Source organism: Canis aureus, chromosome 12 (assembly GCF_053574225.1).
Source record: "Canis aureus isolate CA01 chromosome 12, VMU_Caureus_v.1.0, whole genome shotgun sequence".
NCBI classification, from domain to species: Eukaryota; Metazoa; Chordata; class Mammalia; order Carnivora; family Canidae; genus Canis; species Canis aureus.
In genome coordinates, this window is record NC_135622.1 from 46,636,036 (window position 1) to 46,661,815 (window position 25,780).

A 25,780-nucleotide genomic window follows, 5' to 3' on the forward strand; every position below is an offset into this window, starting at 1 on the left:
GTGGGACTCGATCCCGGGTCTCCAGGATCACATCCGGGGCTGAAGGCGGTGCTAAACCGCTAAGCCACCGGGTCAGGTGCCCTTTTTTAAAAGATTTTATTTGGGGATCCCTGGATGGCTCAGTGGTTTGGCGCCTGCCTTTGGCCCGGGGTGTGATCCTAGAGTCCCGGGATTGAGTCCCACGTCGGGATCACTGCATGGACCCTGCTTCTCCCTCTGCCTGTGTCTCTACCTCTCTCTGTCTGTGTCTCTCATGAATGAATAAATAAAAAAATCTTAAAAAAAAATAAAGATTTTATTTATTTGAGAGAGAAAGAGAAAGAGTGAGAGCACAAGCAGGGGGGAAGGGCAGAGAGAGAGGGAGAGGCAGGCTCCTCATGGAGAGCCCTGTGTGGGGCTGGATTCCAGGACCCTGGGATCATGACCTGAGCTGAAGGCAGAAGTTTAACTGACTGAGCCACCCAGGTGCCTCTAAAAGCCTTTTTGTTTTTCCTTTTATCTGAAATGTCTGTAAAGTTTGCCGATTTTTCTCTTCTCTCTTTCTTTCTCTTTCTTTCTTTCTTTCTTTCTTTCTTTCTTTCTTTCTTTCTTTCTTTCTTTCTTTCTTTCTTTCTTTCTTTCTTTCTTTCTTTCTTCTTTTTTTAAAGATTTCATTTATTTATTCATGAGACACACAGAGAGAAAGAGAGGCAGAGACATAGGCAGAGGGAGAAGCAGGCTCCATGCAGGAAGCCTGATGTGGGATTTGATCCTGGAACTCCAGGATCACGCCCTGAGCCGATGGCTGACGCTTAACTGCTGAGCGTCCCAGGTGTCCCTTGCTGATTTTTCTAATAGTTTGTTTTTTTAAATCTATTTTTAGTAGTTCTATATTAGTCCTTTGTCATAAGTTGCCATTCTTTTCCTTGGTTTGTACTTTGTCTTTTTTTTACTTTGTTTTTGGTTGTCTTTATTAGAGGGTTTTTATTTTTATGTAGTCAAATTTTTATCAGTCTTTTTTTTTAAGGCTTTTAGATTTTATTTTATTTAAAAAAATTTTTTTTAAAAATTTTTATTTATTTATGATAGTCACACAGAGAGAGAGGCAGAGACATAGGCAGAGGGAGAAGCAGGCTCCATGCACCAGGAGCCCGACGTGGGATTTGATCCCGGGTCTTCCAGGATCATGCTCTGGGCCAAAGGCAGGCGCTAAACTGCTGCGCCACCCAGGGATCCCGGCTTTTAGATTTTAAATGATAGTTAAAAAGCCTACCCAAATCCAGGGGCTCATGGGTGGCTCAGTTGGTTCCAAGTGTTTGACTTGTGATTTCAGCTCAAGTCATGATCTCAGGTTTGTGAGATCCAGCCTTACATCAGGCTCTGCTCAGGCTCTATGCTGGGCACGGAGCCTGCTTAAGACTCTCCTTTTCCCTTTGTCCCTCCTTTACCCACACATGTGTGCTCTCGAGCTTTCTCTGTCTCTGTCTAAATTAAAAGGAAAAAAAAGAGAAGAGCCTACCATAATCCAAGTTTTCTTTTTTTCTTTTTAAGATTTTATTTATTTATTCATGATAGTCATACAGAGAGAGAGAGAGAGAGAGAGAGAGGGGCAGAGACACAGGCAGAGAGAGAAGCAGGCTCCATGCACCGGAAGCCCGACGTGGGATTCGATCCCGGGTCTCCAGGATCGCGCCCTGGGCCAAAGGCAGGCGCCAAACCACTACGCCACCCAGGGATCCCTAATCCAAGTTTTCAAGGAGTTCATCTTCGTTTAATTTTATGGTATCATTTTTTTACTTTTAAATTTGATCCAGGGCGCCTGGGTGGCTCAGGGGTTGAGCATCTGTCTTTGGCTCAGTGTGATCCTGGGATCCTGGGATCCTGGGATGGAGTCCTGCGTGGGGCAGGGCCTGCTTCTCCCTCTGCTTATGTTTCTACCTCTCTCTCTGTGTCCCTCATGAATAAATACATAAAATCTTTAAAAATAAAATAAATAAATGTTGAGCCATTTGAATTTTATCCTAATATAAGATTTGTTGTACAGATTAAACTTCGTTTTGCAGTTGTAAAATGAGCTGTCCCAAACCAATTTACTGAATTAGTCTATGATTTCTCTTTTGATTCCCATTGCGGTCTTAATCATATTGTCAAATTACATGTTTTGACCTGCTTCTGGATATTTATTCCATTCATCTATTTTTTTTAATCTTTTTTTTTTAAAGATTTTATTTATTTATTAGAGAGAGAGAGAGAGAGAGAGAGGGGCAGAGACACAGGCAGAGGGAGAAGCAGGCTCCAAGCAGGGAGCCTGACGTGGGACTTGATCCTGGATCTTCAGGATCGTACCCCGGGCTGAAGGTGGCGCCAAACCACTGGGCCAACGCGGCTGCCCAACCTTTATTATTTTTAATGAAAAAAAGTTTTATTTAAATTCAGTTTGCCAGTATACAGTATAACACCCAGTGCTCATCTCATCACGTGTCCTCCTTTTTTTTTTTTTTTTTTTTTACGTGTCCTCCTTAATGCCCATTACCCATTTCCCTTTCAGCAACCCTTTGTTTCCCAGGTAGGAGTCTCTCATGGTTTGTCTTCCTCTAATTTTTACCCCACTCAGGTTCCCTCCTTTCCCTTATGGTCCCTTTCACTATTTCTTATATTCTGGAATTGCTTTTAAAAATGACTTTCTCGGGATCCCTGGGTGGCGCAGCGGTTTGGCGCCTGCCTTTGGCCCAGGGCGCGATCCTGGAGACCCGGGATCGAATCCCACGTCGGGCTCCCGGTGCATGGAGCCTGTTTCTCCCTCTGCCTGTGTCTCTGCCTCTCTCGCTCTCTCTGTGTGACTATCATAAATAAATACAAATTAAAAAAAAAAAAAAATGACGGGATCCCTGGGTGGCGCAGCGGTTTGGTGCCTGCCTTTGGCCCAGGGCGCGATCCTGGAGACCCGGGATCGAATCCCATGTCGGGTTCTCGGTGCATGGAGCCTGCTTCTCCCTCTGCCTGTGTCTCTGCCTCTCTCTCTCTCTCTCTCTCTCTCTCTCTGGGACTATCATAAATAAATAAAAAATTAAAAAAAAATTAAAAAAACAATGACTTTCTCGGGGCACCTGGGTGGCTCCATGGTTGAGCATCTGCCTTCAGCTCAGGGTGTGATCACCGCATCCTGGGATTGGGTTCTGCATTGGGCTCCCCATGGGGAGCCTGCTTCTCCCTCTGCCTGTGTCTATACTACCATTCTCTCTGTGTCTCTCATGAATAAATAAATAAAGTCTTTAAAAAAATAAAACTTTCTAGGGTTACCTGGCTGGCTCAGTCAGGAGAGCATGTGACTCTTGATCTTGGAGTCATGAGTTCAAGCCTCACTTTGGGTGTAGAGATTACTGAAATAAATAAATAAAAACTTAAAAAATACTCTGTAAGAACCCTACTTTCTAATTGTTTCTTACAAAGATTGATTTTTAAAGATTTTGTTTATTTTGTCATGAGAGACACAGAGGGAGAGAGGCAGAGACATAGGCAGAGACAGAAGGAGACTCCATGTAGGGAGCCCGATGTGGGACTTGATCCCTGGACTCTAGGATCATGCCCTGGGCAAAAGGCACACACTCAACTGCTGAGCCACCCAGGCATCCCCTAAGGTTTAAAATAGAGTTTGTTTTTCTTTTTTAAAGATTTTATTTATTTATTCACGAGAGACACACAGAGAGAGAGAGAGGCAGAGACACAGGCAGAGGGAGAAGCAGGTCCATGCAGGGAGCCTGACATGGGACTTGATCCGAGGTCTCCAGGATCACACCCTGGGCCAAAGGCGTTGCTAAACCGCTGATCCACCAGGTTGCCCAATAGAGTTGATTTGTTTACTAACTTTGCATCCTGTGACCTTGCCAAATTTTGTTATTCTAGTAGTTGTTTTGTAGATTACTGGGTATTTTCTGCATAAACCCTATCATCTGCAAATAGAGACAGTTTGAATGTCTGTGTATTTTATTTCTTTCCTTTTGTAACGTCTATGATCCTCTGTACAGTGGTGAGTTATGAGTATGGGTATCTTTGTGTCATACGTGATTTTAGTGAATATAGTGATTCAGCAAATCTGTGTATTACTGTGCTCATCAAGATAAATGTACTTATTAATTCCCTTTGAGTATTTTAGCCTCCCCGGCCCCCCCCAATCTGTAACAGTCAGGTTGTTCTTTATAGTTAAGGGTCTATTTTTTGGTTTATCTTCTTTTTTTCTTTGCTAATTTGTTTTGTTTCTTAAATTCCACATAGTTCTCTCCATAATTTTTTTTTTAAGATTTTATTTATTTATTTATTAGAGACACAGAGAAAGAGGCAGAGACACAGGCAGAGGGAGAAGCAGACTCCATGCAGGGAGCCCGACGGGGGACTCGATCCCCGATCTAGGATCATGCCCCGGGCTGAAGACGGTGCTAAACTGCTGAGCCACCTGGGCTGCCCCTCTCCTTGCTTTTAAGATTAGGGACAGAAACATCCACTTCTCTCCATTCTATTCTTTCTTTTTATTTTAAATGTTTTAAGATTTTTATTTTTGAGCAATCTCTCCACCCAATGTGGGGCTCAAACTTAAAACTCCGTGATCAAGAGTTGCATGCTCTACTGACTGAGCCAGCAGGGTGCCCCTCTATCTCTTTGTACTACATGGACTGATAACATTTTTTTTTTGTGACTTATTAAGTTTTATTTGATTAATTTGTAGTTTAATGCTAAAAGTCAAAAACCAATTAATAGCTTTTACATGTCTGAATAACGATAGTGTTTTTTACTGTGGAGCTAAGTTGGGTGTTAGGATTAAATTTCCTTTTTTAAAAATATTTATTTGAGAGAGGGAGTGAGAGCAAGCAGGGGGAGGGGCCAAGGGGGAAGAAGAAAGAGGTGTAAGGATCCCAGGTAGACTCTGTGCCAAGTGCAGAGCAGGAGACAGTGGGGTTTGAGGGGCAGGGGTGGCTCAATCCCACGGCTTGAGATCAGGACCTTGGCTGAAACCAAGAGTAGGCTGCCCAACCAACTGAGCTACCCAGGCGCTCCATTTTTTTTAAGTTTTATTTAAGTAATCTCTACACCCTATATGGGGCCTCAAACTTCTGACCCTGAGACCAAGAGTTGCATGCTCTTTAGACTGAACTAGCCAGGCACCCCAACAATAATGCGTTTTTAAAACCATTTGCTGCTGTAATGATTTTAAGCATTTTATTCTCTTTAAATAGGAGAAAGAAGCATGCCATTCATAGTAGTGACACAACTTCTTCTGATGAAGAACGCTTTGAAAGAAGGAAATCAAAGAGCATGGCAAGAGCAAGAAATAGGTTAATAAATTTTTTGTTATATCCATGGTAGAAAAAAAGAAGAATAGTTATTTTTTGAATGGGATTCTTATCTGTACCAGCATTTTGCTAACTTCAATATTCAATGCATATTTGAGACTAGAGTAATCCACTGACTTGGGTTTTACTTAGTAATTCTTAGAGTAGCCTATTTTGTCCTGAGGACAAATAAAAATATTGTAATAAAGCTTGAGTTTATTTAGTGCTGTATATAATATATGTAGATCTAATTTTATTTTATATTTTATAGCATCCAATATCAGATATATTGTTTTCTATAATATATCTATTGTAGAAATATCAAATTTTCAGTTAGTTGGTTTTGGAAACAAGTTTGGATTGGTGTAGATTTTATGTTGAAAAGAATTCTTCATGTGAATGATGGAAAGAAAATGTAAAAGAAAAAAATCTAAGTTTAAATAAAAGAATTTAAGGCCTATTTAAGCTTCTCTGATACTTGCTTTGGAAGTATATTTTTAAGGTATGTTAGGATTCAGAAATGTGAGTGAAAAGTAGATTCATTATAGAAAGTATAGTTTTTTTGAGGCTATTTATGTCATCTTTTGGTGTTTAAGGTTTAAAGAGGGAGTAGATATATTTCCTTATGGGTGATAAAATTAAATAATACAGTGTAAGAATTTAGGTGGCTAATGATCTATTTTAAGTTAGTTACACAAAAGGTGAAGGTTAATTTTCAAAATGTGATCTGGAATTGGTTTCCTTTGAATTAAAGCGAAAGAAATTTCTTTAACCAAGTAGACCTAGCCACATAATACCTGAGGACAAATAAAAATAGTGTAATAAAGCTTGAGTTTATTTAGTGCTGTATATAATATATGTAGATCTATTTTTATTTTATATTTTATAGTATCCAATATCAGATATATTGTTTTCTAACTTGAAATAGGTTGGATTCTTTGGATATAGGAATAGAGATTAGTGATGTTGTTTGCTTTGTCTAGTGAATAAATTTATTTTTGCCCTGTTGAAAGGAACTAAGAAAAAGTACTTTAAAAATATGAAATCTTTTATTATTTTCTGGGTCTTGAGAAAATGGAGAAAGATGAAAATGTATCAAAGATTTACACTTATTTTGACGTTAAAAAAGTGAAACTTAATGTTCTCTACTTGCATTTTTATAAATTTCAGATGTTTGCCTATGAACTTCAGAGCAGAAGATTTAGCTAGTGGTATTCTTCGAGAACGTGTCAAAGTGGGTGCAAGCTTGGCTGATGTTGATCCAATGAACATTGATAAATCAGTAAGTTTTGTAAATGTTTTTTTTTAAAATTAGCTTTTTCTTTTTAAATAAAGATTATTCCTTCTTAAAGCAACACACAATAAAAATAAAAACTCAGATATCACCGTTATTAGTATTCTGATGTATATTGGAACCTGGCACTCATGTGATACTTAACATTTTTTTTTCCCTCCATTTCAGTGTCACTGGTATATATAATAAAAAATGGGTAGGAAATGAGGCTGACAAATATGGCAAGGCCCCACAAACTGTGGTGTGTAGTGTGGTATTATTGAAGCTGCTTAGATTTCTTTTTTTTTAAAAAATTTTTTTAAAATTTTTATTTATTTATGATAGTCACAGAGAGAGAGAGAGAAAGAGAGAGAGAGAGAGAGAGCGAGAGAGAGGCAGAGACACAGGCAGAGGGAGAAGCAGGCTCCATGCACCGGGAGCTCGACGTGGGATTCGATCCGGGGTCTCCAGGATTGCGCCCTGGGCCAAAGGCAGGCGCCAAACCGCTGTGCCACCCAGGGATCCTGAAGCTGCTTAGATTTCATGATCAGCTTTACATTTAATTTTTTTAATTTTTATTTATTTATTTATTTACTTACTTACTTATTTATTTATTTACTTACTTACTTACTTACATTTTTATTTATTTATGATAGTCACACAGAGAGAGAGAGAGAGAGAGAGGGAGAGACATAGGCAGAGGGAGAAGCAGGCTTCATGCACCGGGAGCCCGACGTGGGACTCGATCCCGGGTCTCCAGGATCGCGCGCCCTGGGCCAAAGGCAGGTGCTAAACCGCTGCGCCACCCAGGGATCCCAGCTTTACATTTTAGATGGAGCACTCTGTCTATGATGTAGTTAATGAATTTGAGGGAAGCAAGACTAGCATTAGGGAAACTTGTTTATTTATTTATATATTTATTTATTATTTTTGAGGGGGAAACTGGTTTAGACATCGTTGTAATATAGTAATCTGGAGTAATGATCATGACAGGGTAATGATGGAAAGAAGTAGTAGATGGATTTGACAGAATTCAGATGAGAATTCAGGTTTGATGGAATTGAGTGAATTTATTGCTTTTGGGGAATGAGGGAGAGAAACAGGTTTCTGGCGTAAGTGACTGGATGGGATCCACTCTCTGAGGTAGGGAACATTATAGGAGGAATATGTTTTGAGGGATCAAGATGATTTAGTTAGTTGTAGACGTGTTTAGGTGTCAGTGTCACATCACAAATGGAAGTAACTTGTAGGAAATTAGTTATTTAGGTTTGGAAGTAAGGAGAAATAGCTAGAAATTCACATATGAGTCCGCAGTATAAAGATAGTTGAGATCACTATGGGGATTGAGTTATAGTACCTACGGACAGTAGAAAAGAGAGACAAGATTTAGAAGATACAGTAGATTCTTACTATGATAGATCTTACTGTTATAATCTTTTGGGGGGAAATATTTTGGAATAGTTACTACATAACCAAGATTATATTTGATTTTTTTTTCTTTGTTCCCATAAGCTTTTTTTTTTTTTTTTTTTAACAACTTAGCAAGTTTCTCATGAGAATCAGTTAAATTATTAAATGTAGCTGTGTAGGGATCCCTGGATGGTGGAGCGGTTTGGCACCTGCCTTTGGCCCAGGGCGCGATCCTGGAGACCTGGGATCGAATCCCATGTCGGGCTCCCGGTGCATGGAGCCTGCTTCTCCCTCTGCCTGTGTCTCTGCCTCTCTCTCTCCCTCTCTCTCTCTCTCTGTGTGACTATCATAAATAATAAATAAAAATTAAAAAAAAATAAATGTAGCTGTGTAATACTTGAAAATGAAGTGTTAGCTATTTCCAATCTGAAGTCATGGGAGAAAACTTATTTTAATGAGGACCTTATTTAGAATATTGAATTCACAATCTCTTATCTACTAGTGCACATTCTTAGAGGACCTTTTTTTTTTTTAAGATTTTAGAGGGAGTGAGCGAGCGTGAGTGGGGGGAGGGGCAGAAGGAGAGAGAATTTCAAGCAGACTCCCCCCTGAGTGTGGAGCCTGACAGGGAACTCAATCCCATGACCCTGAGATCATGAATTGAGCTGAAATCAAGAATTGGCAGCTTACCTAACTGAGCCACCCGGGTGCCCCTTCGAGGACCTTACTTAGTGATCTTTGCTTATTTAGTTTACCAGCACCTCCCTCTCTTGAATGTATTTAATTTTAGAACTCTCTCCCATTCATTAGAGTAGTATTTCTTTTTTCTTTTTTTTTTTTAGTAGTATTTCTTTAAAATTTGATATCATATATGAGAAAATATAGTTTCTCTTAGAATGTTTCTGTTATTTAAATTCTGCATTTATTTTTCTAGATGACTTAAGTTTTTTCTGTATGGTAATATTTCATTATGAAACATTTTCAAGTACTGTAACAGAATGAAGCTAAAGGGGAAGAAATCTACCACAATCCAGCAGTCAGAGGCAGTCATTGTTAACATTTTGGCAATATTTCCTTCAAGTATTTTCTTTTTTTTTTATTATTAAAGATTTTATTTATTTATTCATGAGAGACACACAGAAAGAAGCAGAGACACAGCAACGGGGAGGAGAAGCAGGCTCCATGCAGAGAACCTGAAGCAGGCCTTGATCCTGGGACTCCGGGATCACACCCTGAGCCAAAGGCAGACGCTCAACCACTGAGCCACCGAGGTGTCCCATCAAGTACTGTTTTCTATACAATTTTTACTTTCTAAAGTCTTTTAGGTATGGGGCACCTGGGTGGCTCAGTTGGTTAGGTGTCTGACTTGTTATTTCTGTTCAGGTCATGATCTCATGGGTTGTGAGATCGAGCCCCACTTCAGGCTCTGTGTTCAGGCAAAGAATCTGGTTGAGACTCTCTCTCTCCCCCTCTCCTCACTTGACACCCCCCCCCCCCCAAGTAAATACATCTTTCCAAGAAATAAAGAATAAGACTTGGTTATGTAAAGTTGAGCTTTGGAGGGTCACAAACCATTATAGATGTTTTTTACCCAGTTTCTAAATCAGCTTTTCCCCCCTTGGGGACAGTATTGCCCTTGCTGAGAGTGCATGTGATGGATGGTATTTTGAAAGGCATTTTAATTATTAGAGTGTAAGTACAATTTATCATCTCCTGTGGATACCCATTAAAAAGTATTAGATTGGGCATTAATCTTGTCCTTACTTACTAGGAGATTAAAGAATGGTAGCTTTATTTAGCTGAACTGAAATGTAATCTTGAATTTTACTGCTGAGTTCATTTTTCTACATTTCAAAAGTGTAATTCTTTGAGCTTTATGTTCAACATTTCCTGCTGAAGGCATATTTTTCTGAGTCATAAGACTATCATAAATTAAAAAATTTCTATAAGCAGTTAAAATTATTTTATATTAAACTTTCCCTTCTTCCCAGGTGCGGTTTGATAGCATAGGTGGATTGAGCCATCATATTCATGCACTAAAGGAAATGGTAGTGTTCCCACTTCTATATCCAGAAATTTTTGAAAAATTTAAGATTCAGCCTCCAAGGTGAGTAATGTTCTAAATGATGTTTATTGTTACTACTGTTAATATATCAAATTTCAGTTAGTAAATGATTATAAGTATAAGCATATCATATGTATTTGTTGTATTCTAGCAATGAGAATTAGGAATGAAATTTTATTATTTAGTGTTCAGAGGCTTTGGTACTAAGTGTGTTCTTGAAGTTTACATTTAAGCTTTTAAGAGTCACGCACAAGACATAAATCTTTATGCAGGCCTTGAATATACAAGTGGATTGCTCAAATGCCCAAATGGAATTTCCATAATTTGGTTTCCTGATAGCATTGAGTTTGGTGCTGTATGTTGTTTAGTGTTTGGAAACACAATTTCAATTAAGTGTTATCTTTGACTTGGTGATGGGGTAGTTTTGAAATGGTAAGCTTGATATTTATTTTTATGATCAGATTAATTGTGTTTTGATTATGAGATAGACTGAGAAAAGGGTAGAAATTAAGGGAAATTAGGCAGAATGAAATACTCTGAAGATGTACATATAGACTGTTAGGTTTAAACTACTAGATATTCCTTTTTTTAACATTTAATTTTTTAAAATTTTTGGACATTTTACTTATTAGAGCAGAGAGCACATGAGTGAAGGGGAAGGGCAGAGAGGGAGAAGCAGACTTGCTGAGCAGGGGATATATTTGTATATGTACATATGTGTATCAAGTTTATATTTTGCCTATATTAGGCACATAGAAACATTTCATATAGGTGAAATTATCCAGTAATACCTTTATATATACCCTTTTTTTTTTTACTCTACAGTATACTCTAGAACCTTTCTATATCAATAATGTGTGTATTGTTCATTTTGACATTTTAGTACTATTTGATTTATAGATGTAACAGTATATTTATTTGTCCTTTATTTTTTTTTGAGCCTTTTTTTTTTTTTGCATAAGACTTTATTTTTAAGTAATTTCCATACCCAGTATGGGGCTCGAACTCACAACCCTGAGATCAAGAGTCACATGCTCCACTGACTGAGACAGGCAGGCACCCCTATCTGTGCATTATTAATAGATAGCACTTAGATTTTTTCACTTTTTCATAATTAGAATTGATGCTTTTAAAAAGATTTTATTTATTGGGACGTCTGGTGGCTCAGTGATTGGGCATCTGCCTTTGGCTGAGGGTGTGATCCTGGGGTCCTGGGATAGAGTCCTGCATCAGGCTCCCTGCTTCTCCCTCTGTGTATGTCTGTGCCTATGTTTCTGTTTGTCTCATGAATGAATGAATGAATGAATGAATGAATAAATAAATAAAATCTGTTAAAATATTTTTGGGTCATTTACAATTTTGATATATCTTGCCAAATTACTCTTTTCTCTGATTTGCCTACCAAAGTTTGGTTGTTGAGAACGTCCTTGAATAACTCAGCAAAGTGAACCTCTTGTCTCTATACTACAAAAACCTTTCTCAGTGTCTAATAATTATATATTAATAATATATATATATTAATACAAAATTATATGGGTGATGCATCCTTGTATATTGGTTGCTATTGGTGATGATAGCATTACCTTACTTCTGTTGATTCTCTTGTTTTTTAGGGGCTGTTTGTTTTATGGCCCTCCTGGCACAGGTAAAACCTTGGTCGCCAGAGCATTAGCTAATGAGTGCAGTCAAGGAGACAAAAAGGTGGCATTTTTTATGCGAAAAGGAGCAGACTGTCTGAGCAAGTGGGTTGGTGAATCTGAAAGGCAACTTAGGCTTCTTTTTGATCAGGTAAGTGCAATCAGCTTATAAGAGAATATCTTCTTTAGAATATTTAATACATTTAGTCTAAATATAAACTGTTCACAAGGAGGTCTATTTCCTTCTAATCAGTATGTTTGATTTAGAATCAATAATTAAAATTGTATGCTTTAGATGTATTTATTAGCAGTTTAGTACTAATTTATGATGATTCATACAACATTTATTAAGGTGGTTAGTAGGCATATGTTAGGTGCTTTTGAGAACCCAGGGTATAACATACATATCATTGGGTTATAATCTAATTTAGAAAATAGAACAAGCATAAGAAGTTAAATGTCTGCAAGAAATCTCACAGAGCAGTGTATTATTTTATGTGCTGTAAAAATGCAGTAATGAATGCTGTTATTTATTTATTTATTTATTTATTTATTTATTTATTTATTTTAAAAAGATTTTATTTATTCATGAGAGAGAAGGAGACAAAGACATAGGTGGAGGGAGAAGCAGGCTCTCCCTGGGGAGCCCGATGCAGGACCTGATCCCAGGACTCCAGGATCACTAACTGAGCCAAAGACTGATGCTCAACCACTGAGCCTAAAAAATAGGCACCCCTATTTATTTATTTTTTTAAGGTTGTGTTTATTTGAGAAAGAGAATGTGTATATTGGAGCGATGCAGAGGGAAAGAATCTCTAGCTATGTTGAGCACAGAACCTGACTCAGGGCTCAATCTGACAACGCTGAGGTCATGACCTGACTGAAACCGAGAGTCAGATGTTGAGTTAACTGACTGAGCCACCCAGGCGTCCCAGTAATGAATGCTTTTAAAAGGCAGGGTTAGGTGACTGATTATCATGTAGGCAATCTTCTTTTTTTTAAATTACAAAAAAAAAAAACAAAAAAAAACCAAAAAAACAATTACAATAACTTGAAAAATATTATTTCATAAGACTTAGTCCTGATATAAATTGACTATTTGAGCTAGTGAAGGAATTCATTTACATTTGGCAATGAAATTTCTATTTCATAACATCTAAGAAAATCACATGAAATTTTTAAAAACTACCTTTAACAAGCAATCTTTGAGTAGCCATTATTTGAGTTCATGTGTATCAAAGTGTATCATAGCACTTTAAATATTATTTTTAGTTAGTATGAGAAACTACCATGTTCTAGATAATGGGAATAGAAAGAGGAATAGGGTAAGTTTTTTGCCTTCAAGGTATTCAGTGTCAATTGGGAAGTGAAACATAGGCAGCTTGCTTTAAGAAAATTTAGTAATAATTGAAAAATACAAATGGAGAACAATATTGGTAGGTGAAGGAAGAATTAGTTTGGGAGTGCTGATATATTGTCCAGTGACTTAAGTTTAATAAACTTTTGACAAGAGTTATATGCTTTTAGCCCCTTCATTCTTGGAATAGGAATGTCTCTTGGTTTCATTTGCAACTATAGCATAAATTAATGCCCTTTTAATTTTTTATTATTTTTTAAAAGATTTTATTTCCAAGATTTTTACTTATTCATTAGAGAGAGAGAGAGAGAGCACACAAGTAGGGAGAGGAGCAGTAGGAGAGGGAGAAGCAGACTCCCTGCTGAGCTGAGCCAGGGAGCTGGACGCAGGAGTTGATCCCGGGACTGTGGGGTCATGACCTGAGCCGAAGGCATACACTTAATGGACAGAGCCACTCAGGTGCCCCCAAACACTGGATGTTTAATGCATAGCATGTCAATAAGGGAGAAATGGGAAATTCATATCTGGTTTTTAGTAAGTTGACCTTCCTATGAACTAAGAGTTTGCTATAAGTAATTCTGAAACATGAATAGACTTACATTTGTAATCTAATTTTCTTATCTTAAATTAAGTTCTTGCTAGATTTAAGATTTAAGTGAAAAATGACAATTGTGAACGTAGTGGAGAAAACTCTTGAGAGTTTTTGTTTCTAATTTCAGAATAGAGAGTCTAGCTATGGAAGAAAAGATCCTCTGCATAAGATTACTTACTAGATTCTGCATTGCAACAAAATATCATAAGCAAATGCAAAAGATAAATGAGACCCTTTGCAGAAAAATATTTGCATTTTCTTTCACGGATAGAGTTTTAATTTTTAAAATAAATAGTTCCTTGAAATCACTAAGCCAAAGACCAGTGATCCAAAAGAAGATTTGGCAAAGGATATGAATGCAACTTTTATTAAAAAAGCAGTATAAATGAAACTTAAAGATCTGAAAAGTGCTCATTTTTATTGATAATAGAAATAAAAATTAAAATGAAAAAAGATTTTTGTCTTAAATGATTAGTCAAGACTGAGATTTTTTTTTTTTAAAGATTTTATTTATTCATGAGAGAGAGAGAGAGAGAGAGAGAGAGAGAGAGAGGCAGAGACATAGGCAGGGGGAGGAGCAGACTCCATGCAGGGAGCCCAATGTGGGACTCGATCCTGGGACTCCAGGATCACACCCTGGGCTGAAGGTGGCACTAAACTGCCGAGCCACCTGGGCTGCCCAAGACTGAGAAGTTTGATAATACTTTATTGCTGAGGTTTCTTAAATATTGCTGGTGAGAGGATAAATTATTAGATCAGTGGAAGGCAATTTGAAAATATCTGAATTAGAAATGACATTTCCCTTTTTAACAACTTTTAGAATTTATTACATTGATATGTTTATATGAAATGTTAAATGTACACAAATACTCAAGCATTGTTTTTTTTTTTTTTTAAGATTTCATTTTATTTATTCATGAGAGAGAGAAAGAGAGGCAGAGACACAGGGAGAGGGAAAAGCAGGCTCCATGCAAGGAGCATGATACAGGACTTGATCTTGGGAATCTGGGATCATGGTCTGAGCCAAAAGCAGATGCCCAACCGCTGAGCCACCCAGGCATCCCATCAAGCATTGTTGATAATAGGAGAAGATTGAAAATAGCCTGAATGTCCACAAATTGGAGAGTAGTTTAAATCATGGCATATCCATACATGAGGGCATTTTGTAGCTATCAAAAAAAAAAACAAAGCAGATCTTCACGTACTTATTTGGAAGCTAATTAAAATACATTGTTACATAAATAGACTGTGTTGGTAAGAGCAGTATGTATACCATGTTTAAAATGCATCAAATAAAATAGTATGTTTAAAAGTACATTTTTTTGTATACATATGGAAGAATAAACACAACAGTAGTTGTCTACTGGGAGACATATTGTGGTTGGAGAGTGGATGGGTAAGGAGATTTCTTTTTTTTTTAAGATTTTATTTATTTGTGAGAGACACAGAAAGAGGCAGAGACATAGGCAGAGGGAGAAGCAGGCTCCATGCAGGGAGCTGGACGTGGGACTCGATCCTGGGTCTCCAGGATCATGCCCTGGGTAGAAGGCGGTGCTAAACCGCTGAGCCACCCAGGCTGCCTGGAGATTTCATTTTTGTTGTATCTTTCTTATCTGCTGCATGTTGTACCATTTGCTTATATTACCTGTTAAGAAAATATGATAATGAAATGTAAAAGATGAAAACTAATATAAATTTATTTTCTTTTTATACTAGGCATATTTAATGAGACCTTCTATAATATTTTTTGATGAAATTGATGGATTAGCTCCAGTTCGCTCCAGCAGACAAGATCAGATCCACAGGTGATTTTCCTTAATCTGATTATATTGAGTTCTTTTCTCTCGATGACATAATAGTTAGCCTTAGCCTTTGGATAAGTGCTAGGAGGCTTATAAAATGAACTGTGTCCTTGAGGAAGACTCTTTGCACTTAGCTCAGGGGTCAGCAAACTACTACCTGTTGGCCAGATGTAGTCTTTTTGCCTGTCTTGGCTTTTTCTGTAAAGTTTTATTGGAACATATCCTGTATGTTCCAATATATTCTCATGAAAAATGGCTACTTCTGTGCTACAAGAGCAGAGTTGAATGAGTCATTGTGAGAGAAAGATTGTATGGCTTCTTGAAAGTTTAAATTTACTTTCAGTCCTTTTACAGAAAGTTGCCTAATCCTGATTTAGCATGTTTCTAAAATTTATCTGTGTTATGTATGAATATTTTGTTCTTTTTCATTTCTCACTACTAGTCCTTGGGATGGGAGGGAGGGACAAAGAGAGAATGAGGGAGGGAGAGTGTATGTATATACCACAATTTATTTATTTGTTAATCTGTCTGATGGAGATTTAGCTCACCTCTGTTTTTGGCTATTATGACAATGCTACTATGAATAATTACATACACATTTTTGTGTGCACATATGTTTTCATTTCTGTTACGTAGATAACTATGAGAGGAATGGCTAGATCCTTTGGTAAATGTATGTTTAAATTGATACTGTTTTCTGAGTGATTGTAATATTTTATTTTTATTTTTTTTTTTTATGTTTTTACCTGTAATGTATGAGAATTTGGGTTCTCTTCATCTTTGCCAATGTTTGGTATCGCTGTTCTTGTTAACTAGCCATTCTAGTGGGTGTGTAGTAGTGGATTAATTTGCATTTTCCTGATGACTAATATGAATATCTTAGTATGTGCTTATTGCCCATTTAAATACTTCCTGTTGTTAAATATCTTAAAATCTCCCCCCTGCTTTTTATTTTTAAATTTTATTTATTTATTTTAAAGATTTTATTTATTCACAAGAGACACAAAAGAGAGAGAGGCAGAGACATAGGCAGAGACATAGGCATAGGGAGGAGAAGCAGGCTCCATTCAGGGAGCCCCATGCGGGACCTGATCCCGGGACTCCAAAATTATGCCCTGAGCTGAAGGCACATGCTCAATCACTGAGCCACCCAGGTGTCCCTTCTCCCTGATTTTTAAAAAAGAGATTGGATCATATGTCTTATTGTATTATACAACTTATGTATTCACAAGTCAAGCCTTTTATTGGAGCTACGTTTTGAAAACTTTTCTACTAGTCCTCCTCTTTTTTGTTTGCATAACTATGATTTAAGAAAAAAATTATTTATTTTAAAAAAATTATTTGAGAGAGAGTGCGCATGAGCAGGGAGAGCAGGAGAGGAAGAAGCAGGCTCCCCATTGAGCAGGGAGCCTGATGTGGGGCTCAGTACTGAGACTCCAGGATCTTGACCTGACCCAAAGGTAGATGCTTAACCGACTGAACCACCCAGGTGCCCCCTTAACTATGATTATTGAAAAGCACAAGATTTTAGTCTTTGTGAAGCCCATTATATAAATTTATTTGTATATATATTTTTTGCGTCTTGATAATAATTGCCTTAACCAGTTTGTCAACAATTCTGTTTTCTTCTAAGATGTTAGTAGTTTTAGCTCTTAGAATTTGGTCAATGATATTCTTTAAAGATTTTGTTTTTTAAAAATATTTATTTCAGAGAGTGAGAGATCAAGGGAACACAAACAGAAGGAGGGGCAGAGGGAGAGAGAAGCAGGCTCCTTCCTCACTGAGCAAGGAGCCTAATGTGGGGTTCCATCTCAGGACCCTGGGATCATGACCTGGGTGTAAGACAGGTTCTTAACTGACTGAGCTATCTAGGCACCCCAGGGTTTATTTATTTTAGAAAGAGATAGTGTGTGCGGGTGGGTAGGCACTTGAGTGGGAGGAGGGGCAGAGGGAGAGAGGACTTTACACAGAGTGGACTTTACACAGTGCCTAGCCAGTCAGGACTTGATCCCATGATCCTGAAATCATGACCTAAATGGAAATCAAGAGTTGACTGCTTAACTGACTTTGCTATTCAGGCACCTCTAGGGTGTTTTTAAAATAATGTATAGTTGGGTGTTGTTTTCCTATTGGACACCCTCTTTTTTGTTTTTTTAAAGATTTTATTTATTTATTCATGAGAGACACAAAGAGGAGGCAGAGACATAGGCAGAGGGAGAAGTAGGCTCTGTGGGGAGCCCGATGTGAGACTTGATCCTGGGACCCTCATGCTGAGCCTAAGGCTCAACCACTGAGCCACCAGTTGTCCTTGGACATGTATTTAGATTGTTTCCAGTTGGGGTATTATGAATAATGCTGCTTTGAACTTTCATGTCTTTGTGTGCATATATATTTTTATCTCTCTTGGGTAGATACTTAGGAGTTGATTTACTGCACTGTATAGTACTTTTATGCTTAACTTTTTGAGAAACTGCTTATATTTTCTCTAGGAATAGTTTTCGAGTTTTATACTTTTTTTCCCTTTCAATATTTAAATATGTTGGTCTGTCATTTTGTTTCAGTAAGGACTTCTATTGTCATATATCTTTATCCTCTGACTGTTTTTAATTTTTACTTTCTGCTTTATTGCTGGTTTTGTGCAATTTGTTTAATGATATTCCTTGATAGAGTTTTCTCCATTTTTTTTTTTTTTCCGTCATTCTTGAATTGAGCTGCTTAAATCTGTGGGAACTGGCAATATTCCTGGTTCTTTGTGGGTATAAAATACGGTTACTTCTATTCCTTCTGGGTGTTTTTTTCCCTGACCTCTGATTAATTTCCTCATATGCATGTAGAGTTTAGCTGAAGCTTTGAGGGGCCCTGTGAGTATTTCCTAAGTTCTCTCTCTGTGCAGTCCTCTCTTCTCTGGTACTCTTTCTGGTGAACTCTATGTCCTCTTGGTGTCCTTAGAATCTGAGCTGTCTTCCATGCAGTATCTGCTGATTCCCACAAGGATTCCATGTCCCCTACTTTGCAGGCTGGAAGTAGAAAGCCATTAATTGAATCATTGTTACCATACTTTATAATATGTGGTTTCCCTTGCTGCTTTGAATATTTGCTTCTATAACTTTTTTTGTGTTGTTGTTGTTTTTAAGTAGATTCCATGCCAGGTGGAGCCCAGTGTGGGGCTCAAACTCATGACCCTGAGATCAGGTGTTGGTTTCCTAACTGACTGAGCCACCCAGCAGGCACCCTTATAGCTTTGGTTTTTAACAGCTTAGCTATGATATGCTTCAGTATGGGCTTTGTCTTTATCCTGATTTGTGTTTATCATGTATTGCCAAATTTGTCTTTTTTTAATCTTTTTCTCTCTCCATCTGAGGTAATACTTTTTATTTATCTTTTATTTAAGTCCTTTTATTTTATTTTATCTTTTATTTTAGTCCTTACTTACTTTTTCCTTTGTCATGTCCATTTTGCTCTTTTGTCAGCCAACACATTTTTTGTCCCAGAAACTATATTTTTCAGTTTTAGAACTTACATTTGACTTTTTTTTTTCTTCTTTTTTAGGGAGAGAGCAAATGTGTGCACATGGGTATGTGTAGGGGAGGGAAGAGGCAGAGGGGGAGAGAGAGAATCTTAAGTAGACTCCACTCAGAGTGGGGAGCCTGATGTGGGGCTCAGTCTCACAACTCATGAGATCATGACCTTAGCTGAAATCAACAGTCAGATGCTTAACTGACTGAGCCACCTAGGTGCTCCTTGATTCTTTTTCATTATTTATATTTTTTCCAGTGTGATTTTCATTTAAACGTTTTGTTTTACTTCATCCAGATTAATAATAGTTTTAAAATCCTCTTTGTTAGGGGCACCTGGGTGGCACAGTTGGTTCAGCATTTGAGTCTTGATTTTGGCTTGGGTCATGAACTCAGGGTCGTTAGATTGAACCCTGTGTTGGGTCTGTGCCCAGTGCAGAGTTGGCTTGGGACTCTCTCTCCCTCTGCTACCCCCCACCCTCTTGTTCTTTCTCTCTAAAATCAAAACAAACTATCAAACCTTCTTGTGTTAGCTTAATTTATTTTTTATCTTTTAGTTTTTTTAAGATTTTATTTATTCATGAGAAAGACTGAGAGAGAGAGCCAGAGACACAGGCAGAGAGAAGCAGCCTCCATGCAGGGAGCCCGATGTGGGACTTGATCCCAGGACTCCAGGATCATGCCCTGGGCCAAAGGGAAGCGCTCAACTGCTGAGCCACCCAGGCGTCCCTTGTGTTAGCTTTAACGTCTAGTTTCATCTCATTTGTTAGGCCTGCTTGATTTTCTTTTCTTTTGAAGACATGTTCTGTTGTTTTGGTTCTTCATTTGTTGGGCAAATTTGTATTGCATCCTGAATATTATTAATGTTAGTTTCTGAAAGCTCTGGATTTTATTATTTTTCTTTTATGGGTAGTATTTCCTATGTTTTACAGATAATTTTCTGTTTTAGGCTTGGACTACAGACTGTTTTTTGCCTGGCAGCTTTGGTCTCCTTTCAAATCTTTTTTCTTTGCGGGTTTCTTGGTTCTGTGCCTTTGTTGTTAGGGGTCATTCAGATTTAGGGGTTAGGGGTAGTTAGATTTTTGGGAATGTCTTTACTGACTCTTGCCCTTGTGGGACCCCCCCCCACATTCTTTAGTGTTAAAGATCAGCCTTCTCTTTTCTGAACTCTCAGGCTGGAAAGTTAAGGGATTTTCCTTAACATAATCTTCTTTACTTACCTCACTGTAGTTAGCCCCATGCAGAAAAGCCAGAGAGAGGGGAACTTGATTTCTCTATGTCCTTTCCTCTAGTTGACTATGAATTTCCAGTAGAGTCTGTGTATCTCTGTTTACTCATCAGCCCCTTTAAGTATATGCATGTATACATACGCATTACATAGGCAATACGTATTATTACATACATGTTTTATAGTTATTTTCTGAAGCAGAGGAACGGGTTATCTGACAGGGTCTTCATCAAACTTGGGGGGAGCCTTTGAATACCAAATATGCAGGTTTTGATCTCTACAGTAATTAAAACATACTGTAATTTCTAAAATGTTGGTTGTTAGTGGTGAGGAATAATAAAAAAAAAATCCAAATGCAATCAAGAAGAGGAGGAGAATCAGAGAACTAGTGGGAGAAGCAGCACAAATACAATTGTAGATTTAAATCCAGATATATAAAAAAATGATATGGAATGTAAACAGACTAAATTTTTAAAAAATTATTTATTTTATTTTATTTTATTTATTTATTTTTTTATTTTTATTTATGATAGTCACAGAGAGAGAGAGGCAGAGACATAGGCAGAGGGAGAAGCAGGCTCCATGCACCGGGAGCCCGATGTGGGATTCGATCCCGGGTCTCCAGGATCGCGCCCTGGGCCAAAGGCAGGCGCCAAACCGCTGCGCCACCCAGGGATCCCAAAAATTATTTATTTTAAAGAGAGAAAGTATACATGTGCACATGTGACCGGGGGTGGGGTGGCATTGGTGGTGGGGGTGAGGAGCAGAGGGAGGAGTGAGTGAATCCTTAAGCAGACTCCCCACTGGATATGGAGACTAATGTGGGGCTTGATCACAGGATCCTGAGATCATGACCTGAGATGAGATCAAGAGTCGGCTGCTTAACCAACTGAACTGCCCAGATGCCCCAGACTAAATGTTCTTTTTTTTTTTTTTTTTTTAAGATTTAAAGATTTTAAAATTTATTTTAGAGAGGAAGAAAGAGTGTGTGGGTGAAGAGGCAGAGGGAGAGAATCTTCAAGCAGACTTTCTGCTGAGTAGAGAGCCTGACTCAGGGCTCAATCTCATGACTAATGAGGTTGTGACCTGAGTTGAAACCGAGAGTTGGAGGCTTAACCAGCTGAGCCACCCATGCTCCCCTAGATGTTCTTTTTAATTGACAAAGATCGTCATACTGGGGAAAAACCAAATATGACAACACTTTGTGTATAAGAGTCACATTATGTATAAGGGTATAGAAACATTCCAAGTAAAATGGTAGGAAAAGGCATGCAAAATCTTAGCCACAAATATTTATAGCAGTTTTATTCATAATAGCCAAAATATGGAAATAATCCATATGTCCATCAACTGTTGAGTGGATAAACAGAACGAGTTATATCCATATGATTTAGCCCTAAAAAGAAATGAAATTATGGCACATGCTACATGGGTCTACCTTGTGCAGGTACATTTAACATGGATGAAGCTCAGAGACTTAATGCTAAATAAAGTAATTCATATACAAAAGGTTACATGTTATATAGTATTTTACTTATTTAAAGATATTTATTTATTTATTAGAGCAAATGGGTGTATGAACTGGGGGAAGGGCAAAAGGAGAGAGAGAATCCCAGGCAGACATGGGGCTTGATCTCATGGCCCTGAGATCATAATCTGAGCTGAAATTAAGGGTCAGATGCTTAACTGACTGAGCCACCAAGTGCTCCATACTATTTTATTTATATAAAATGTCCATAACAGTCATTCATAAAATGCATGACAATATGCCAACTAAATACTAACGGTATACTGCTGTAGCTGTATTAATATAAGACAAAATAGACTGTGAAGCAGAAAGCATTTTTATACATATGGAGAGGGTCAAATTATAATGACAAAAGCTTCAATTTATTAGAAGATATAACAATTTAGAATTTTTAATTCCCTAATAACTGTGTTTCAAATTGTATAAAACAAAAATTGACAGAACTGCAGTCAAATTGATAATCATTGTGAGAGATATTATATGCCTCTCAGTAATTAAAATACCTAAATGAGCAAAAAAATAAATTAATGCACTATGATTATTTGAACAACCCTATTTTATGATCTACTGGGTATACATATCTAAGATAAATTTAGAACGAACACTTTTCAGACATTCACAGGATTTACAAAATTTGTTCATATATCGTGGCTTAAATCATAACTAATTTCCAAAGCTTAGTAATACACAAAATACACGAAACAACAAAAAGATAAGCAGAGAATTTTTTTCCTGTTAACTATTCTAATTCTGTGTTACTAGTAAACAAAAAATAGCAAACAATATATGAACTGCAAGGAAAGACATACAGATATCAAGAAATCAAAAAGTTGCTTTTTTGAAAAAAAGTAACAAAATTAACAAACATCTGGCATGATTGGTTATGACAAAAAGAAGACCCTGAGAAGCAGTATTAGGCATGCAAAATGTGACATATCAGATTATTTAAATGTTAAAGGTTAAGAGAATAAAGGCCTGAACTTAAGAGGTTAATATATAGAACTTATGAAACAGGAAAAAAATAACAGGAAAATCTTAATGACTTATATGTGAATGTTTATAATTTTTTCCTAGTAGTCCCAAATTGGGAACAATCCAAATGGCCATCAGAATGTGAATCAATAAACAAATTGAGGCATATCCATATAATGGAATATTGCTTAGGCATAAAAAGGAACAGACTGTTAGTAAAGCAACAGCGTGGTAAACCTTAAAATAATTATGTTGAATGGAAGAATCCAGAAAAAAAAAAAGTACTGTATGATCCTATACGTATAAGATTTTATTTTTTTTAAGATTTTAAAAATTTATTCATGAGAGACAGAGAGAGGGAGAGAGAGAGACGCAGAGACAGAGGCAGAGGGAGAAGCAGGCTCCATGAAGGGAGTCTGATGTGGGACTCAATCCCAAGTCTCCAGAATCATGCCCTGGGCTGAAGGCTGCGCTAAACCACTGCGCCACCCGGGCTGCCCACGTATGAGATTTTAGAAAATGAAGGCTAATCTGTAGTGACAGACTATATAGATCATGGTTGCCTGGGGATTGGAAGAGGTCAAGGAGAAACCGTAGGGATGGATTACAAAGGAATATGAGGAAGAGTGTGATGGATACGTTACTTATTTTGTTAGTGATGGTAGTTTTACATGTGTATACACACTTCAGAACTTACCCCATTGTGTTCAGTGTATTGTATGTGAAGTTTATCTTCAAAAGGCTTAAACTTGTTTAGAACAGTATGAGAAAGTTAATTGGAATCCAATTTCACTTGTGAATGTGGATATAAAACTAAACAAACTAGTAACATGTGACTTCAGGATATAAAAAAGCTAATGGACCAAATTGATCGTATTTCACATATACAAGGTTTGATTAATATTAGAAAAATAAAAAATTCATCCCATCATATTAATGAAAAATCATATAATCATCTTAGATGTGGAAGAAATGGATGCAATTTAATATTTGTTTTTGATAAGGTCACACATCTCAGAATGAGGAATATGAGATATCTCTAAGAACCTATTACAAACATACATAATGTTAACAAATGAAAACTTTTAATATAAGGAGTTATAAGCATGGCTGTGAACACTTCTGATCAACACCATACATAGATCCCAGTCACTGTAGTCTGACGAGACAAAATAATACAAGGTGTGTATAATGGAGAGGAATAAACAATACCATTATTATTTATAGATGAGGGATCCCTGGGTGGCACAGCGGTTTGGCACCTGCCTTTGGCCCAGGGTGCGATCCTGGAGACCCGGGATCGAATCCCACATCGGGCTCCCGGTGCATGGAGCCTGCTTCTCCCTCTGCCTATGTCTCTGTCGATCTCTCTCTTTCTCTCTGACTTTCATAAAAAAGAAATTATTTATAGATGATATAATTATGCCTGTAGAAATTCCAAAGCAGTCTGTATGTAGATTTAGATATAGTAATGAGTATCTAGCAAGGTTAAACCAACCATTGTAGAGAATTTTGCCTTTCTGTGTACCAGTTTTCTGCATAAAAATGTAAAATTATTATTTATAAACTCATTAGGAAATAAGAAAACTAGGAATAAATTAAGTTCCATGTACGTCTTTGGAGAAAAGAATAAAACTCAATTCAGAAACATTAAAGGAGGATTAAATAAATGGAGAGAAATAATCCTGTACAGGACTTGGAAGACTTCATATTTATAAGTTTTTGTTCTTCCATATTTATCAATAGATTCAGTATAATTCTATTCAAAATCACAACTTGTTTTGGGGTAGAATTTGATAAGACAGTTCTGGAATTTATATGGAAATAAGGATTGAGAACAGTGGAGAAAGAAAAAGAACAGTGGAGACTTAGGAAAAACAAGGTGGGAGTACTTGCTCTACTGGTTATTAAGGCCTCTTAAGGTTAAGATAATTTGATGTTGATGGAAGACTAAACAGACAAATGGAACAGAGTGCAGAGCAATATAAAAATCTACACATATATATGGATGGATGCTTGATTTGTAATAAAAGAGTCAATGCAGTGCTGTTAGCAAAGGATGACCTTTTTAATAAATAATGCTGGCAGAATTGGGTATCTGGTGAAAAATAAGACTGGATCCTTCACACCATATGAAACAATTCCAGTTGATTTTATTTTATTTTAGTTGAAGGTAATACAGATGCTTTTAGAAGATAATGTAAGAGAAAGGGCTAGGACAGGCAACCAGGCTTCAAATATAATATTAATATTGTATTAAATATTAATTATATTAATAATATAATATAATATTAAGTAGTTTGGACTTTGAGTGTAATAAGGGTTACTAAAGGATTTCGATCCAGGGGCTGGTGTTTGATCTTTCTGAAGAAGACAGCTTTTGGTAGAATCTCAGCTAGGTGGTAATTCTGTTTCTGGTTGTGTTCGAGGCTTTGTTTTCTGAAAACCCTTGTAGAAAATACTTAAAAATGCTGATAAATGTATGTATTTTTAAGATTTATTTATTTATTTGAGAGGGTGGGGGAGGGCAATGGGAGAAGGAGACCGTCTCTCAAGCAGACTCCCCACTAAGCTTGGAGCTTGACGCAGGGCTCGATTTCAGGACCCTGAAGTTATAACCTAAGCTGAAATCAAGAATTGGATGCTTTATTGACTGAGCCACCCAGTTACCCCAAAAATGCTGATAAATCTGAACAAACACTTGAAATACCTAAGGAGAAATTGGAGTTTAAATACAAATTAATACTTAGGGATACTTACTTTGCACCTATTATATCTGAAATGAGACACTTAGATAATTATATTTCACTTATTTAATTAGAAAAGAGCAAGCACAAATCCACTCTATGCGTGTACACTGTGTCTCTAGCATTTTGGTTCCGTTTATAGTTTTTAGAAATATAACAGTTTGTTCGGGAGTGAGAATGATTTCTTTAACTTATTGAGCATTTTGGGGAAGTTATTTTAGGTAGATGTTAGCAGTAAGAATAAAAGGATAGAAGTGAGAACAGTTGGAAAACAGTAGGAAGACCTTTGTTACTAGAACTACAGTTTTTGTTATAATTAGACATGCAACATTTTTATTCAGAAATGTTTAA

The 25,780-nt window shown here is 37.2% G+C and overlaps 1 protein-coding gene and 1 long non-coding RNA gene across 3 annotated transcripts in view; one reads left to right on the plus strand and one right to left on the minus strand.

Annotated features, from left to right (window-relative positions):
• The window catches only part of LOC144281145 (uncharacterized), a 37,762-nt gene extending 17,455 nt beyond the window's left edge, over positions 1 to 20,307 (minus strand). The window contains exon 1 of the long non-coding RNA XR_013349585.1: positions 20,175 to 20,307. This is a non-coding gene — a long non-coding RNA (uncharacterized LOC144281145). The remainder of the gene's footprint in view (positions 1 to 20,174) is intronic.
• Positions 1 to 25,780, plus strand: part of ATAD2B (ATPase family AAA domain containing 2B) — a 156,985-nt gene that overhangs the window by 44,881 nt on the left and 86,324 nt on the right. For both annotated transcript variants that reach the window (XM_077843971.1, XM_077843970.1), the window contains exons 9-13: positions 5,208 to 5,306; positions 6,474 to 6,585; positions 9,978 to 10,093; positions 11,665 to 11,839; positions 15,354 to 15,442. In XM_077843971.1, the coding sequence (XP_077700097.1) occupies positions 5,208 to 5,306; positions 6,474 to 6,585; positions 9,978 to 10,093; positions 11,665 to 11,839; positions 15,354 to 15,442 (591 nt within the window). The remainder of the gene's footprint in view (positions 1 to 5,207; positions 5,307 to 6,473; positions 6,586 to 9,977; positions 10,094 to 11,664; positions 11,840 to 15,353; positions 15,443 to 25,780) is intronic.